The sequence below is a fragment of the Erinaceus europaeus genome, chromosome 3, assembly GCF_950295315.1.
Source record: "Erinaceus europaeus chromosome 3, mEriEur2.1, whole genome shotgun sequence".
In the NCBI taxonomy this organism is placed as follows: Eukaryota; Metazoa; Chordata; class Mammalia; order Eulipotyphla; family Erinaceidae; genus Erinaceus; species Erinaceus europaeus.
In genome coordinates this window covers 184,236,358-184,249,976 of record NC_080164.1, presented here as the reverse complement: position 1 = coordinate 184,249,976, position 13,619 = coordinate 184,236,358, and the positions used below count along the sequence as shown (strand labels likewise).

Sequence of the window (13,619 nt, the reverse complement as noted above, 5' to 3'; positions counted from 1 at the left end):
GGGTGCGTGTGTGAGGGTGTGTGTGTGTGAGGGTGCGTGTGTGAGGGTCTGTGAGGGCGTGTGTGTGTGTGAGGGTGTGTGTGTGAGGGCGTGTGTGTGAGGGTGCGTATGAGGGTGTGTGTGTGAGGGTGTGTGTGTGAGGGTGTTTGCGTGCGCGCGTGCTGTGTAAGAGCCCTGTCTGGGCAGGTGTGTGTGGGCTTCCCTCAGGAGTCAGGCCGCACCCCGGCTGGGCTGTCGCAGGAAGAGAGAAGGTCCCGCCTGACCTGAGGGCGCTGAGGCCTGTGTCCCGTCCCCGCAGGCGTCCTCATCAGCCACGACCGGCTACTGCTGCAGACCAACGCCGAGCGGGAGCTGGGCAGCGCGGGCTACCAGCTGGGCCAGGTGAGGGCTGCGTGCTGCGCTCCGGCCGGCGCCTGTCACCCTGCACGCCCGCCGCACTGGCGAGAAAGACGCCCGTGAACGAGGCCGGCTGGCTCGGGCGGGCCTGCTCTGCGGGGCTGGGGGGCCGCTGAGGGCATCCTGCGGCCCGGTGCCCCTCCCAGCTCAGGACGGACGGCGTCCCTCGCTCCTGGCCACCCGGTGGCTGTGCCGTGACCCTGCTCCTCTCCTCGCCAGCCTCCTGACTCAGTGTCGGCTCGGGCTGCTGAGTCGGGCCCCGCGGCGTGGGGTCGGGGACACGCGGTGGGCGCCTCGCAGAGGTCGAGTTCCGGGACCGAGCCCAGGCCGACTGGTTCTGTTCTGCTAGAAGAGTGCAGAGCAGAGAGAGGGCCCGCCAGTGCTCGCGGGGTCCCGGCCCGGCCTGCGCCCCTCGCCCCTCGCCCCTCGCCCCAGCGGGCGCTGACCGCGTCCTCGTCCCAGGTGTCCATCCACTCCGTGTGGCTGGGGAACGGCATCACGCCCCTGCGCGAGGAGGAGTGGGGCGAGGAGGAGGAGGAGGAGGCTGACGCGCCCGCCCCGTCGACACCGCCCACGTCCCCCGTCAACTCCAGGTGCTGCCTGCCCCAGGGCCCCACCTTTGCTTTGTGGGGTGCCACCGCACGCCAGCCCTCTCACCTGCCCCGGGGTGCCCGTCTCGTGCCGCAGGAAGCACCGTGCCGGTGTGGACATCCACTCCTGCTCACAGTTCCTGCTGGAGCTGTACAGCCGCTGGGTCCTGCCCTCCAGCTCTGGCCGCAGGACGCCCGTCATCCTGGTCAGCGAGGTGGTCCGCTCGGTGAGTGCCCTCAGGGACGGGGATCGGTGCTGGGGCAGGTGGCACCCCAGGGTCCCCGGCTGCCTTCCGCCATCACAAGCGACTGAATGTTTTTTATTTAACTTTACTAACTTTATTTTGGAGAGAGACAGAAATTATAAGGGAGAGAAAAGAGAAAGAGGCCTGTAGCTCTGCTTCACTGTTCGTGAAGCTTTCCCCTTGCAAGTGGGGACTGGGGGTTTGAACTCGGGTCTTCTTGCACCGGAACATGTGTGTTCAACCAGGTGGACCGCTGCCCAGCCCCCCATAAGCGACTTCTTTTTTTTAATCATCTCTTTTTATTTTTTTTTATTTTTCCCCTTTGTTGCCCTTGTTGATTATCGTCTGTGTTGTTATTATTGATGTCGTCAATAATAGCCCTCTGCACCACCGCCCGACTCCCACAGGCGACTTCTAAAGGCTGTTTAGCCAAACCATCTCCCCTCCCGTGAGACTCTGGGTGAAAGCAGGACCGTACACCCACAGGGCCTGCTCTGCCCCACTGAGCTACCTTCCTGGCCCTCTGCCAATCTGGAAATGAGACTTTACAGCTTGGTTCTTGAATATAGCCAGTATATTGCAAACACTTGTTCATAAAGGCCTTAACGTTTTTTGGTTTTTTTTTAACAAAAGCTTACTTTTTCTTCCACTTAGAAACAAAACACGGGGTTGGGCGCACGTGGCGCAAAGCGCAGGGACCGGCATGAGGGTCCCGGTTCGAGCCCCCAGCTCCCCACCTGCAGGGGAGTCGCTTCCCAGGCGGTGAAGCAGGTCTGCAGGTGTCTGTCTTTCTCTCCCCCTCTCTGTCTTCCCCTCCTCTCTCCATTCCTCTCTGTCCTATCCAATGACAGCGACAGCAGTGACAGTGATAATAATGGGTAACAACAAGGGCAACAAGGTGGGGGGGGGATGGCCTCCAGGAGCAGTGGATTCCAGACATTTGCCTGACTCACTGAGGAGATTCTCCCAGCTCCTCCCAGCTGGCCGGCCCCAGGGCACCCCCCTCCGTGCTGGGGAAGGACTGGCGGCGAGGCCCCCGGCCCCGGGCTCCTGTGCCGACTCCCTTGCCCCCCCGTCCCGACTCTGTCTCAGCTGCTCGTGGTCTCGGACCTGTTCACCGAGCGCGGCCAGTTTGACACGATGTACCGCACGCTGACGGAGCTGCGCAGGGTGCACCCCGCGGAAGACGAGATCCTGGCGCAGTACCTGGTGCCCGCGCTCTGCAAGGCCGCCGCTGTCCTGGGCATGGTGAGCGGGGCCCCACGTGGCAGCCCAGCGCTGGCATCACCGAGCCGCCCCCTCTGGGCGTGGGTGAGCCCGGCCGCCCGGCCACCACAGGCGGGTAGCGGAGCTGGGGCCTCGGGGTGCAGCAGGAGGGCCCGGCGGAGGCCCTTTCTCCTCCGTGTCTTGTCAGTCAGCAAACATCTTGGGTCTCCCTCCCTCTGCTTGGCAAGGGGACCCTCCCCCGAGGGGCTCGGGACGGCGCCCCGGCCGCAGGGAAGCAGTGGGCATCGCGAGGGGCTGTCGTGCGACCCCACCCCGGGCCCAGCCTGGAGCCGAGCGGCGTGGGCACCTCCGCGTGCCCCCCGGGCATTTCCTGGGGCATTTCTGGGGCCTGCCGCCCCCTTCACGCCTCGCCCTCCGCCCAGGACAAGGCCGTGGCCGAGCCGGTGAGCCGTCTGCTGGAGAGCACCCTGAGGAGCGCCCACCTGCCCAGCAGGCTCGGGGCCCTGCACGGCGCCCTCTACGTGCTGGAGTGCGACCTGCTGGACGACACGGCCCGGCAGCTGGTCCCCGTGCTCAGCGACTACCTGCTGTCCAACCTCAAGGCCGTGGCCCAGTGAGTGGCCGCCGGGGGCTCCTCCGGGAGGCCGGGGAGGGGAGGAGAGGGCACCGGGCGGGCGGCGGGCGCCCAGACGTCAGCGTCCCTCTGCCCCCAGCTGCGTGAACACCCACAGCCAGCAGCACGTGCTGGTCATGTGCGCCACGGCCTTCTACCTGATGGAGAACTACCCCCTGGACGTGGGCCCCGAGTTCTCGGCCTCCATCATCCAGGTGGGCGCGCCTCGGGCTGGCGGCGGGCTGGCGGGGTGGGGGGAGCGCAGCGGCTGACCACGCCCCCGATGCTCACCACGCCCCTGCCGGCCCGCCTCTGACCACGCCCCCAACACACTGACCACGCCCCGCCTGCCCTCTGGTCACACCCCCGATGCTGACCACGCCCCTGCCGGCCCTCTGGTCACGCCCACACACACTGGTCACGCTCCGCCTGCCCTCTGACCACGTCCCGGGCACTGACCACGCCCCTGCCGGCCCTCTGGCCACGCCCCTGCCGGCCCTCTGGCCACGCCCCCGGCTTCTCCCGCCCCAGATGTGCGGCGCGCTGCTGGCGGGCAGCGAGGAGGCCACACCGTCGGTGCTGTTCCACTGCGCGCTGCGGGGCCTGGAGCGCCTGCTGCTGTCGGAGCAGCTGTCCCGGCTGGACTCCGAGGCGCTGGTCAAGCTGAGCGTGGACAGGGTGAACGTGCACAGCCCGCACCGGGCCATGGCCGCCCTGGGGCTCATGCTCACCTGCATGTACACAGGTGCGCGGCGGGCGGGCGGGCGGGCGTCCCGCCGTCTGGGGGTCCCCGGGCCTTCAGGATCCGCGGCCTCCTTTCAGGGAAGGAGAAGGTCAGCCCGGGCCGCAGCGCGGAGCCCAGCCCCGCGGCGCCGGACAGCGAGTCTGTGATCGTGGCCATGGAGCGCGTGTCGGTGCTGTTTGACAGGTGAGGCCGGCCGCACGCAGCCCCAGACGCGCCCCCGCCTGCCCGCCCGCCCGCGCCCTCTGCCTGACATCCGCCGCCGCTCCTCGCCAGGATCAGGAAGGGCTTCCCCTGCGAGGCCCGGGTGGTGGCGCGCATCCTGCCGCAGTTCCTGGACGACTTCTTCCCGCCGCAGGACGTCATGAACAAGGTCATCGGGGAGTTCCTGTCGGGCCAGCAGCCGCACCCCCAGCTCATGGCTTCCGTGGTGCACCAGGTGCGCCCGCCCTCTGCCGCCCGCGGTGCCCCGCGCCTCCACCCACCCCCACCCCCAGGGAGCCGCCCCTGCCCAGCCCCTGCCCTCTGACCCCAGGGTGCCCCCCCTGCCCGGCCCCTGCCCTCTGCCCCCAGGATGCCCCGCCCTGCCGGGTCTCTGCCCTCTGACCCCAGGATGTCCCGCCCTGCCGGGCTCCTGCCCTCTGCCCTCTGACCCCAGGATGCCCCGCCCTGCCGGGTCTCTGCCCTCTGCTCTCTGCCCCCAGGATGCCCCGCCCTGCAGGGTTTCTGCCCTCTGCCCCCCCAGGATGCCCCCACCCTGCCGGGTCTCTGCCCTCTGACCCCACCCAGGATGCCTCCACCCTACCTGGTCTCTGCCCTCTGATCCCAGGATGCCCCCACCCTGTTGGGCCCCTGTCCTCCGCCCCCCCATGGTGCCCCCACCCTGCCAGGCCCCTGCCCTCTGCTCCCCCCAGGATGCTCCCACCCTGCCGGGCCCCTGATGCCTCTGCCCCCCCCCCAGGTCTTCCAGACCCTGCACAGCACAGGCCAGTCGTCCATGGTCCGTGACTGGGTCATGCTGTCCCTGTCCAACTTCACGCAGCGTACGCCAGTGGCCATGGCCGTGTGGAGTCTCTCCTGCTTCTTTGTCAGTGCGTCCACCAGCCCCTGGGTCTCCGCCATGTATCCTTGTGCCCGTGGCACCTCAGACCAGGGCTGAGGTGGGTGCCTTCACCCTGAAGGCGAGGCCTTGACCCCACGGGGGCCCGGGGCCCTGCAGGACGGGGAGGTGGGAGGGAGGGGCCGCTGTCCTGGGCTGCTGCTCTGGGAGTCCTGCGGAAGGGCCACAGCCGGTGAGACAGCTCCCCGAGCGGGAGCACCGAAAGCAGCGTGGCGTGGGCAACCGTGCCGGGTGTTGCCACCAGAGAGCGAGCGGGCACGGGCTTCCCCAGAGGCTTCGGGGCCCTGTAGGGGCGCCTGTCGGGCCGCCGGCACAGCCTTGCTCCTTAACCGGTCCGCAGCCTGCCGCACGCCGTGAGCAGAGTGGGCAGGCTGGAGCCCGTGGACGTGAACCTCTTCTGCCTGGTGGCCGCAGACTTTTACAGACACCAGGTGGAGGGGGAGCTGGACCGCAGGGCCTTCCAGTCGGTGTTCGAGGTGGTGGCGGCACCGGGGAACCCCTACCAGAGGCTGCTGGCCGTGCTGCGTAGCGTGCACCAGGCTGCCGCGTGCTGAGCCCAGGGAGGCCCGGCCGGGGCAGCCATGAGGAGACAGGCCGGCTCGGGGCTCGCTGCCCTTGGATTCCGGCAACCGCCATCCCGGAGCCCATCAGCCGAGCCGAGGCGGGTGCGGGCGGGGTGCGGGTGGGCGCCCACCGTGCTAGGCGGGACGTGGGGGGTGGGGGGTGGCGGGGTGGCCCGGAGCCAGGCCCCAGCCCTCCTCACTCTGTCTTCTCAGGATTTAAAATTTAATTCTGTCATTAAAGAGATTAATTTTAAGGTATCTCCCGGCACCTCGTGTCTAGCGTGTGTCCCACCAGGTGTGGCCTCTGGGGTCAGCTGTCCCGTGAAGCCCCCGGCCCATGCGGAGGCCCAGGGATGCCAGCATGCCCCTGCCAGGGTGCCCAAGTCTGGGCCACGGCCCACGGACGTCTTCAGGGCAGAGGGCTGGCCTGCAGCCCCACATGTGCCCTCCCGCTCAGCCACTGTCCTGCGGCTCCCGGCACGGGGGGGGGGGGGGGGAGGGGCGTCTGCTCTGACCACAAGGCCAGATGGCCTGTGTCCCCCGTCACAAGCTCAAGGACCACCCGGTTCTGACCCAGTGTGGCTGGGAGGAGCCTCCCCAGCAGGAAGGGGGCCGGCCCCTCACCCCAAGGCCCCAGGCCAGCCCTGTTCTGCCTTCTGCCCGGGGTTGAGGGCAGCTGGGGTCAGCAGAATGGGGTGGGGGTGCCCGTCTCCCACACTTGAGGACTCCCTGCACCCACGGGGGTGTGAGCTGGCCCCCCACCCCACCCCTGCACAGCTCAGACATCAGGGTGACCCTGCGTGCCGGGCTCAGAGCCCCCACTGCCTGAGGGCCACAGCAGCACAGCCTGTGGGGGCCTGGGGCCCACCTGGGTGGACACCGCCTGACCTTAGCTTCTGCACACACTCGCCTCTGGGCCTGTGGAGTCAGGACTTGGACCTGGAGCCCCAGGGTGGGGGCACACGCTTCAGCTCCCACTGGCCCTTGCCCATCAGAGGGCGGGGAACGTCTCTGTGGGGTTGGGACTTGGGGACACACTTGTGTCCCTGTTGGGGAAATCGGGGACCACACCAGGGTGGGGCACACCCCTCACTCCCGTCACATTCCCTTCCTGCTGCTCCCTTCTCAAGGGGTGGCATCTGGGCGTGTGGGGACCACACCGTCGTGTCTCCTTAAGGGGTGGCTTCTGGGCGTGGCTCCCAGACTGGGCGGCAGAGACTGCCCACCTGCCCAGGGCCAACCATCCCTGGGTCTGAGAGGCTGGGGGCGTGGAGTTCCAGCTGTGCACACGGTGGACATCTGCTTCCTGTCGCCATGGGGCTCTCGTCCCTCCCTCCGCTTTGAAGGGCCAGAACCAGGGCTGGCCGGGGTCTGGGTGGGCAGCAGGGGCAACAGGGTCCCTACGCAGCTCAGTGAAGCCGCCCACTGGCTGTGCCGCCCTGCGTGGCAGATGGGCTGCAGAGGAGAGGACACAGGGGCCTCCACAGCCTTCCAGAAGAGAGGACGCAGGGGTCTCCACGGCCTTCCAGAAGAGGGGACGCAGGGGCCTCCACGGCCTTCCAGAAGAGGGGACGCAGGGGCCTCCACGGCCTTCCAGAAGAGGGGACGCAGGGGTCTCCACGGCCTTCCAGAAGAGGGGACGCAGGGGCCTCCACGGCCTTCCAGAAGAGGGGACGCAGGGGCCTCCACGGCCTTCCAGAAGAGAGGACGCAGGGGCCTCCACGGCCTTCCAGAAGAGGGGACGCAGGGGCCTCCACGGCCTTCCAGAAGAGGGGACGCAGGGGCCTCCACGCCTTCCAGAAGAGAGGACACAGGGGCCTCCACAGCCTTCCAGAAGAGGGGACGCAGGGGCCTCCACGCCTTCCAGAAGAGAGGACTCCTGGGGGCTCCCCACAGGGCAGGGCAGGGCAGCGGGTGCCTACGGCTGACTCTGCCCCCCTACACGTGTGGCCGAGCCCCCAGGGTGACGCAGGAGGCTCACCCTACTCAGCCTGTGACCTCAGGGCCTGGTGTCTGCTGTCCCCAGAGGCCAGCCCTGCTCCCTGACCGCACCCCTTCCGGAAGAGTGGCGCTCCCTGGGCAGAGGCGGGCTGGGCGGGCACCCACGAGCTCCCCGTGGCCAAGCCCGGCTATCCCCACACGTGCCCCAGGTGGCCTCTCCCTGCATGGTTGGGGCAGAGGGCTGGCACCCCACCCACACGCCGCATCCGGGCTCAGAGAGGGGCCTCAGGCCACCTTCCACAGGGGGCCGGGCAGTGGGCCTGAGGCCTGGGCTCGGTCCTGCCTGCCACCAGCAAGTCCCACAGGGACCCCGGTCCGTGTATCTGCGCCTGAGGCCCCAGCAGAGAGAAGCTGACCGCCCTCCCCACAGGCACTGGACACCCCAGCCTCCTGGGCCCCCGCACACGGAACCCCCTGCCCCCTGCCCCCCGGGCCGTGCAGCCTTGTGGCCCAGAAGCCTCTGCCAGGATGCCCAGTCCCCTCTGACTCCCATGCCTGGACTCTGCCCGGGGCCCCTGCCCGCCCAGCTCAGGGTGGCCATGTGGCTGTCCTCTGCTGCCTGGGGCCCCTGCAGCTGTGACCAAGCTTCCCCCCATCTCTACACCAGGGCCTGGGTGCCCCGAGATGGCCCTTGGGGACAGAGGGGAAGTCCCTGGCTTGGGTAGGGCTTCCTGGAGGAGGTGACCTGCTCACTCTGCAAACTCCTGTCTGGGCCACCGAGCTCCCAGGTGTCCCCGAGGTCTGGGGTGGAAGTGGCTTCTGCAGCCTTGATCCTGCCGCCTGCAGACAGACCGCATTCCTGAGTCCCCACCCTGCTGCTCACCTGGGCAGACCTCCTGGCTGGACCCCAGCAGCATGGAGCCCCCACCCTTCCGGAACACAGGCCCAGAGGGTACCAGGACGGACACACCAGGGCCCGGGGTCACGGTGCAGCTGCAGGGCCCTGGGTGTGAGAGCCAGCCGGCGCGGGGGGCCTTGGGGGTCCCTGCCTTGCGACGCGGCTGCCCGGTTCCCTGCCAGGTTGTGGTGCTGCAGGACCCCCCATTCCTGCCCTGCCTGACACACAGACCCCAGACCACAGCCACTGCCCCTCCCCCACACGGCAGGCAGGACGCCGACTCCTCTGGTCAAGGGTCCCACCTCGGCCCCCCCTCTGTCCACTTTTCATCTGTCCTCCGACCCCCTGCCCTCTCTGTCCAGATACCTCACTCTCCGACTCTTATCTGTCCTTGCTCTGTCCATCTGTCTGTCCACCCAACCCTCTGCCTTCCTCTTGGTCCTTGTCATCAGTCTTATCTTCTCTCCGTTCTTCTGTCTGTCCCTCATTCCGTCTCTCTGTTATCTGTCTGCTTGTCTCTCTGTCCTCATTGTCCTTCTGTCTAGCCCTCTAGTCTCCCTGTCTGTGTCCTCTGTGCCCCAGCCTCTGTCCTTCTGTCCTCTGTCCCTCATGCTCCGACCATCTGCCTGTAGCCTGTCCTCTCTGTCCCTCCCTGCCTGATGACCCCCTGCTTTCTTGTTGTCCCTGGCCTCCAGAACTCGAAGCCCACGGACCCCATGGGCCACTGACTCCCTGGTCACTGACCTCCAGGCCCTCTGGCTCCCAGGCCTCCTGACCCTCAGGCCCCCTGACCCTCAGATTGCCTGGACCCCAGGCCCCCTGACCCTCAGATCTCCTGGCCCCCAGACACCCTGGACCCCAGGCCCCCTGACCCTCAGATCTCCTGACCCCCAGGCCCCCAGATACTCTGGCTCCCAGGCCCCCTGACCCTCAGATCTCCTGGACCCCAGGCCCCTAGATCTGGACCCCAGGCCCCCTGACCCTCAGATCTCCTGGCCCCCATATACCCTGGACCCCAAGCCCCCTGACCCTCAGATCTCCTGGACCCTCGGCCCTCTGCCCCCCCAGGTCCCAAACTCACTGGCCCCCTGCCCCCTGGGCTCCACCCCCAGGCCCCTAGACCACAAGTCCCCAGGCCTCCTGGCCCTTGACCCCAACTCCCAGGGCCCCAGGCCCAGGCGGCTGCAGGAGACAGGCGTGCTGGCTGGCAGGGCTGCTCCACACGGCGTCGGGCAGGGTAGGGCAGGGCAGGGCGGGCGGCGGGTGGACCCGGCCCACCAGCCACAGTATTGATGGAGCGTCAGGCCGGCCTGATTCCTGCGCCTTCAGTTAAAAGGTTTCTGTTGTAGCTGATGCAGTTGCTCTGTTGCTATGGAAACGTGACATCAAAATGACGTTTCCCGTTTAAAAGCTTTTAACTAAATTCCTGCCCGTCAGACGTAGGCCCCCAAGCCGCAGAGGAGCGGCCTCCCCGGCGCCCCCGGCCCCGCCCCCGCCCCGGGGCCCCACCATGGCCGCGGCCGAGGCGCCCAGCTACCTGCCGTCTCCCCAGGCCGAAAAGCACCGGCGCGCCCGCAACTGGACGGACACAGAGATGCGGGGCCTCATGCGGGTGTGGGAGGAATTCTTCGAGGAGCTGAGGCAGACCAAACGCAACGCCAAGGTCTACGAGAAGATGGCCGGCCGGCTGCTGGACATGACGGGCGAGCGGCGTCTGGGCGAGGAGGTGAAGATCAAGATCACCAACATGACCTTCCAGTACAGGTGCAGCTGCGGGCGGCGGCGGGCGGGCGGCGGGCGGGCGGGCGCGTGGGTGCCCCTGCCCTCACGCCCCGACGGCCAGGCTGCGTCAGGGGTCCGCCTCTCTGGGGTGGCTGGAGGTCTCCCTTTCTTTCCTGGGCCAGGGTCACAGGGCAAAGGTCGCAGGCTTTGAGCGCAGAGGGCGCAGGGGGCAGCACAGAGGCTGTGCGGCGGGAGGGGAGCCAGGGGGAGCCGCCCCAACGTCCCGTCCTCGTCCGGGGCCTGTTCTGGAGTGGGGTCCCCTGTGGACACCGGGGGCCGGTCCCTGCAGGGCCCTCAGCCGCTCCCAGCGTCCCAGATGGACAGAACTCCCTGGCCGTGGCAGAGCCCGGCCCTGTCCCGAGATGTCCCCGCCAGGGTGGCAAGTGTCGCCTCCGTGCTGTGCCGGCCATGCTCCCGCGGCCCAGGGAAGGGGCTGCCTGACGGGGTGGCCTCCCTGCCCAGTCAGCCTTGCACGCTTGCAGGACTCCAGGGGGGAACCGAGGCGCAGAGCTGGATAGCCCTGGACAGGTCGCCCCACGTCCGCGTGGCTGTCTGGTGGCCCCCGCCCCCATCCACGTGGCCACTGAGCTCTGTGACCACTGTCACACAGGTGGCACCCGGGGACACCCAGCCCAGAGCTACCAGCAGAGGTCACAGGGGCCCTCCCCTCCCCGCCTCCCGCAGCCCGGTCAGAATGGGGAGGGGTGATGGGGCCCCCCAGACACTCCCCCATCGTCCCCACTGCAGGGACATGAGAGCGGAAAGTCAGAGGGTCCCTCTGAAGGTCAGCAGGGCCTTGTCACAGTGGCCATGCAGGCCCACACGCGGCCTGCAGAGTGGGGGGGGGGACGTCTCCAGGCCCAGTCTCACCCTGGGTGTGAGCATCCTCTCTCTCTCCCTCTCCCTCTCTCCTCCCTCTTTCTTCCTCTCTCTCCCTGTCTCCTCTCTCTCTCTCCCTCTCTCTCTCTCCCTCCTTCTCTCTGCCTCTCTTATTCTGTCTCCCTTTCCCCCCTCTCTTATTCTCTCTCTCTCCTTGTCTCACTCTGTCTCGCCCTCTCCCTTTCTCTCTCCTCTCTCTCCCTCTCCCCCTCTCCCCCTCTCTCTTCTCCGTGACAGGAAACTCAAGTGCATGGCCGACAGTGAGTCCGTACCCCCTGACTGGCCCTACTTCCTGGCCATTGACAGGATTCTGGCCAAGGTGCCCGAGTCCTCCGAGGGCAAGCTTCCCGACAGCCAGCAGCCGGGGCCGTCCACGTCCCAGACCGAGGCGTCCCCGTCGCCGTCCGCCAAGTCTACCCCGCTCTACCTGTCCTGCGCGCGCGGCTCCTGTGAGGGTCTTCAGGACCACGGCTCCTCCAGCTCCTCCAGCCTGCTGTCCCTCAGGCTCAGGTGCGTCCCCCGCGGCTGGGGGCTCCGGGTCGCCCTCGTGGACATGTGGTTCCGACCCTGAGCCACAGGCAGCCCCCGCCGTGTGCTGTGGCCACGGTGTCCAGCAGACCGGGCCCTGGCTCCCGGGGCCGCCCCAGCCGAGAGCAGACAGACGCAGCACCCCGGGCGAGGCCCCTGGACGCCCAGCACCTGGCAGGGGCCCCTAGACGCCCTGCTCGAGGTCCCTCTTCTGGGCTGGGAGGGAAGGCTGACTGGGTGAGCAGGCCTGGGACTGTGGTGTCTTGGCCTGTGGTGTCCCGGCCTGTGGTGTCCTGGCCTGTGGTGTCCACACCTGTGGTGTCCCGGCCTGTGGTGTCCCTGGCCTGTGGTGTCCCGGCCTGTGGTGTCCTGGCCTGTGGTGTCCACACCTGTGGTGTCCCTGGCCTGTGGTGTCCCGGCCTGTGGTGTCCACACTTGTGGTGTCCTGGCCTGTGGTGTCCCGGCCTGTGGTGTCCCGGCCTGTGGTGTCCACACCTGTGGTGTCCCGGCCTGTGGTGTCCGGCCTGTGGTGTCCCTGACCTGTGGTGTCCCGGCCTGTGGTGTCCCTGACCTGTGGTGTCCCGGCCTGTGGTGTCCCAGCCTGTGGTGTCCCTGACCTGTGGTGTCCGGCCTGTGGTGTCTACACACTGGTGTCCACTGTCCACCACACCAGGCCCAGTGGCTACAGCAGACACCTGGGAGGGACTTGGGGTGGCTCTGGCTGTGTGCGGCCCTGGCCAGCTGGGGTCCAGCTGGATGGGGGACCCGTCAGGCCCAAGAGGGTCCCACCAGCCTGGGGCTGCGCCCCTTCCCAGGAGCTCTCGGGAGGCTGACGCGGCCGGGCCCTGGCTCCCCTGAGCCGCAGCCTCCACCCACACCCACACCCGGGTCAGTGAGGTCGGGGCCGCGGCCTCGCGGGCATGTGGGCTCGGGCCCCCCACTCCCAGGAGAGCCGGGGACGGCCTCCCCACGCACGAGGTCCTCTCAGTGAGGCGAGACCCACTTCTGGCCTGAGCCCCCATGCCGTCCCGTGCCCGCAGGTCGGGGGAGCGGCCCCCCAAGAAGCGCAAGGTGGCCAGCAGCCAGCTCACACGCCGGAAGCTGCGTCTGCTGGAGGCGTCCCTGCAGGAGCAGCGGCGGCTGAGCCGCGCCGTGGAAGAGACGTGCCGGGAGGTGCGCCGTGTGCTGGACCAGCAGAACCTGCTGCAGGTGCAAAGCCTGCAGCTTCAGGAGCGCATGATGAGCCTGCTGGAGAGGATGGTCACCAAGTCCAGCGGGTAGCCCCGCCAGACCCCGCACCCAGCGCCCCGGACACCGGACGCCGGGACCCAGGGCCCAGGAGGGCAGGAGCCTGGGACCCCAGGATGTCAGGACCCCAGGAGACCAGAGTCACCAGAGTCGCCCAGGACCCTACACACAGCGGGACCCTGGTGCCCGGACGCCAGGACCCCAGGATGTCAGGACCCCAGGAGACCAGAGTCACCAGAGTCGCCCAGGACCCTACACACAGCGGGACCCTGGTGCCCGGACGCCAGGACCCCAGGATGTCAGGACCCCAGGATGTCAGGACCCCAGGAGACCAGAGTCACCAGAGTCGCCCAGGACCCTACACACAGCGGGATCCTGGTGCCCGGACGCCAGGACCCCAGGATGTCAGGACCTGCCAGGACCCCTGGACCCCTGAAGCCCCAGGGCCAACCAGGACCCCCAGGAACCCTGGCCTCCAGATCCCAAGGCCAGCCAGGACCTGCCCGCCACAAGCTCTGAGACACTTGAAACGGCTTTTGATATTAAACTTCTTTTTCATGGGAAGCCTAGAAGCCCCCTGACTCTCAGTACCTGGCGGGGAGCAGATGAGGGAGGAAGGGGGGTCCTACCTGTGAGGGGTGCGCTGGGGTCTCCTCCGAGCTCTGCTGCTGTATGACCCCCGCCTCCCTCCCTCCCTCCTCCTCCCCCGGATCTGGGGGCACCCAGGGTGGGCTGACACTGAAGCGAGGCCTCGGCCCCACCTGTTCCCCCCAGCCGGGCAGACTCAGCCTTGGGGCCGTGCGGTGGGAAAATGCCCGCGTGGTGGCCGGGCAGAGGGAGGGGCTGT

At 68.2% G+C, this 13,619-nt stretch overlaps 3 protein-coding genes across 6 annotated transcripts in view; 1 reads left to right on the top strand and 2 right to left on the bottom strand.

Annotated features, from left to right (window-relative positions):
• Window positions 1–5,754, top strand: part of HTT (huntingtin) — an 83,150-nt gene extending 77,396 nt beyond the window's left edge. For all 4 annotated transcript variants that reach the window (XM_060188485.1, XM_060188486.1, XM_060188487.1 and 1 more), the window contains 11 exons: window positions 299–381; window positions 859–989; window positions 1,084–1,213; window positions 2,324–2,479; window positions 2,881–3,071; window positions 3,172–3,286; window positions 3,603–3,816; window positions 3,894–3,999; window positions 4,090–4,252; window positions 4,775–4,935; window positions 5,274–5,754. In XM_060188485.1, the coding sequence (XP_060044468.1) occupies window positions 299–381; window positions 859–989; window positions 1,084–1,213; window positions 2,324–2,479; window positions 2,881–3,071; window positions 3,172–3,286; window positions 3,603–3,816; window positions 3,894–3,999; window positions 4,090–4,252; window positions 4,775–4,935; window positions 5,274–5,487 (1,664 nt within the window). In that variant the 3' untranslated portion in view covers window positions 5,488–5,754. The remainder of the gene's footprint in view (window positions 1–298; window positions 382–858; window positions 990–1,083; window positions 1,214–2,323; window positions 2,480–2,880; window positions 3,072–3,171; window positions 3,287–3,602; window positions 3,817–3,893; window positions 4,000–4,089; window positions 4,253–4,774; window positions 4,936–5,273) is intronic.
• MRFAP1 (Morf4 family associated protein 1) overlaps window positions 1–13,619 on the bottom strand; it is a 240,426-nt gene that overhangs the window by 54,327 nt on the left and 172,480 nt on the right. The gene's annotated exons all lie outside the window — the stretch shown is intronic.
• The window catches only part of TADA2B (transcriptional adaptor 2B), a 253,837-nt gene that overhangs the window by 172,865 nt on the left and 67,353 nt on the right, over window positions 1–13,619 (bottom strand). The gene's annotated exons all lie outside the window — the stretch shown is intronic.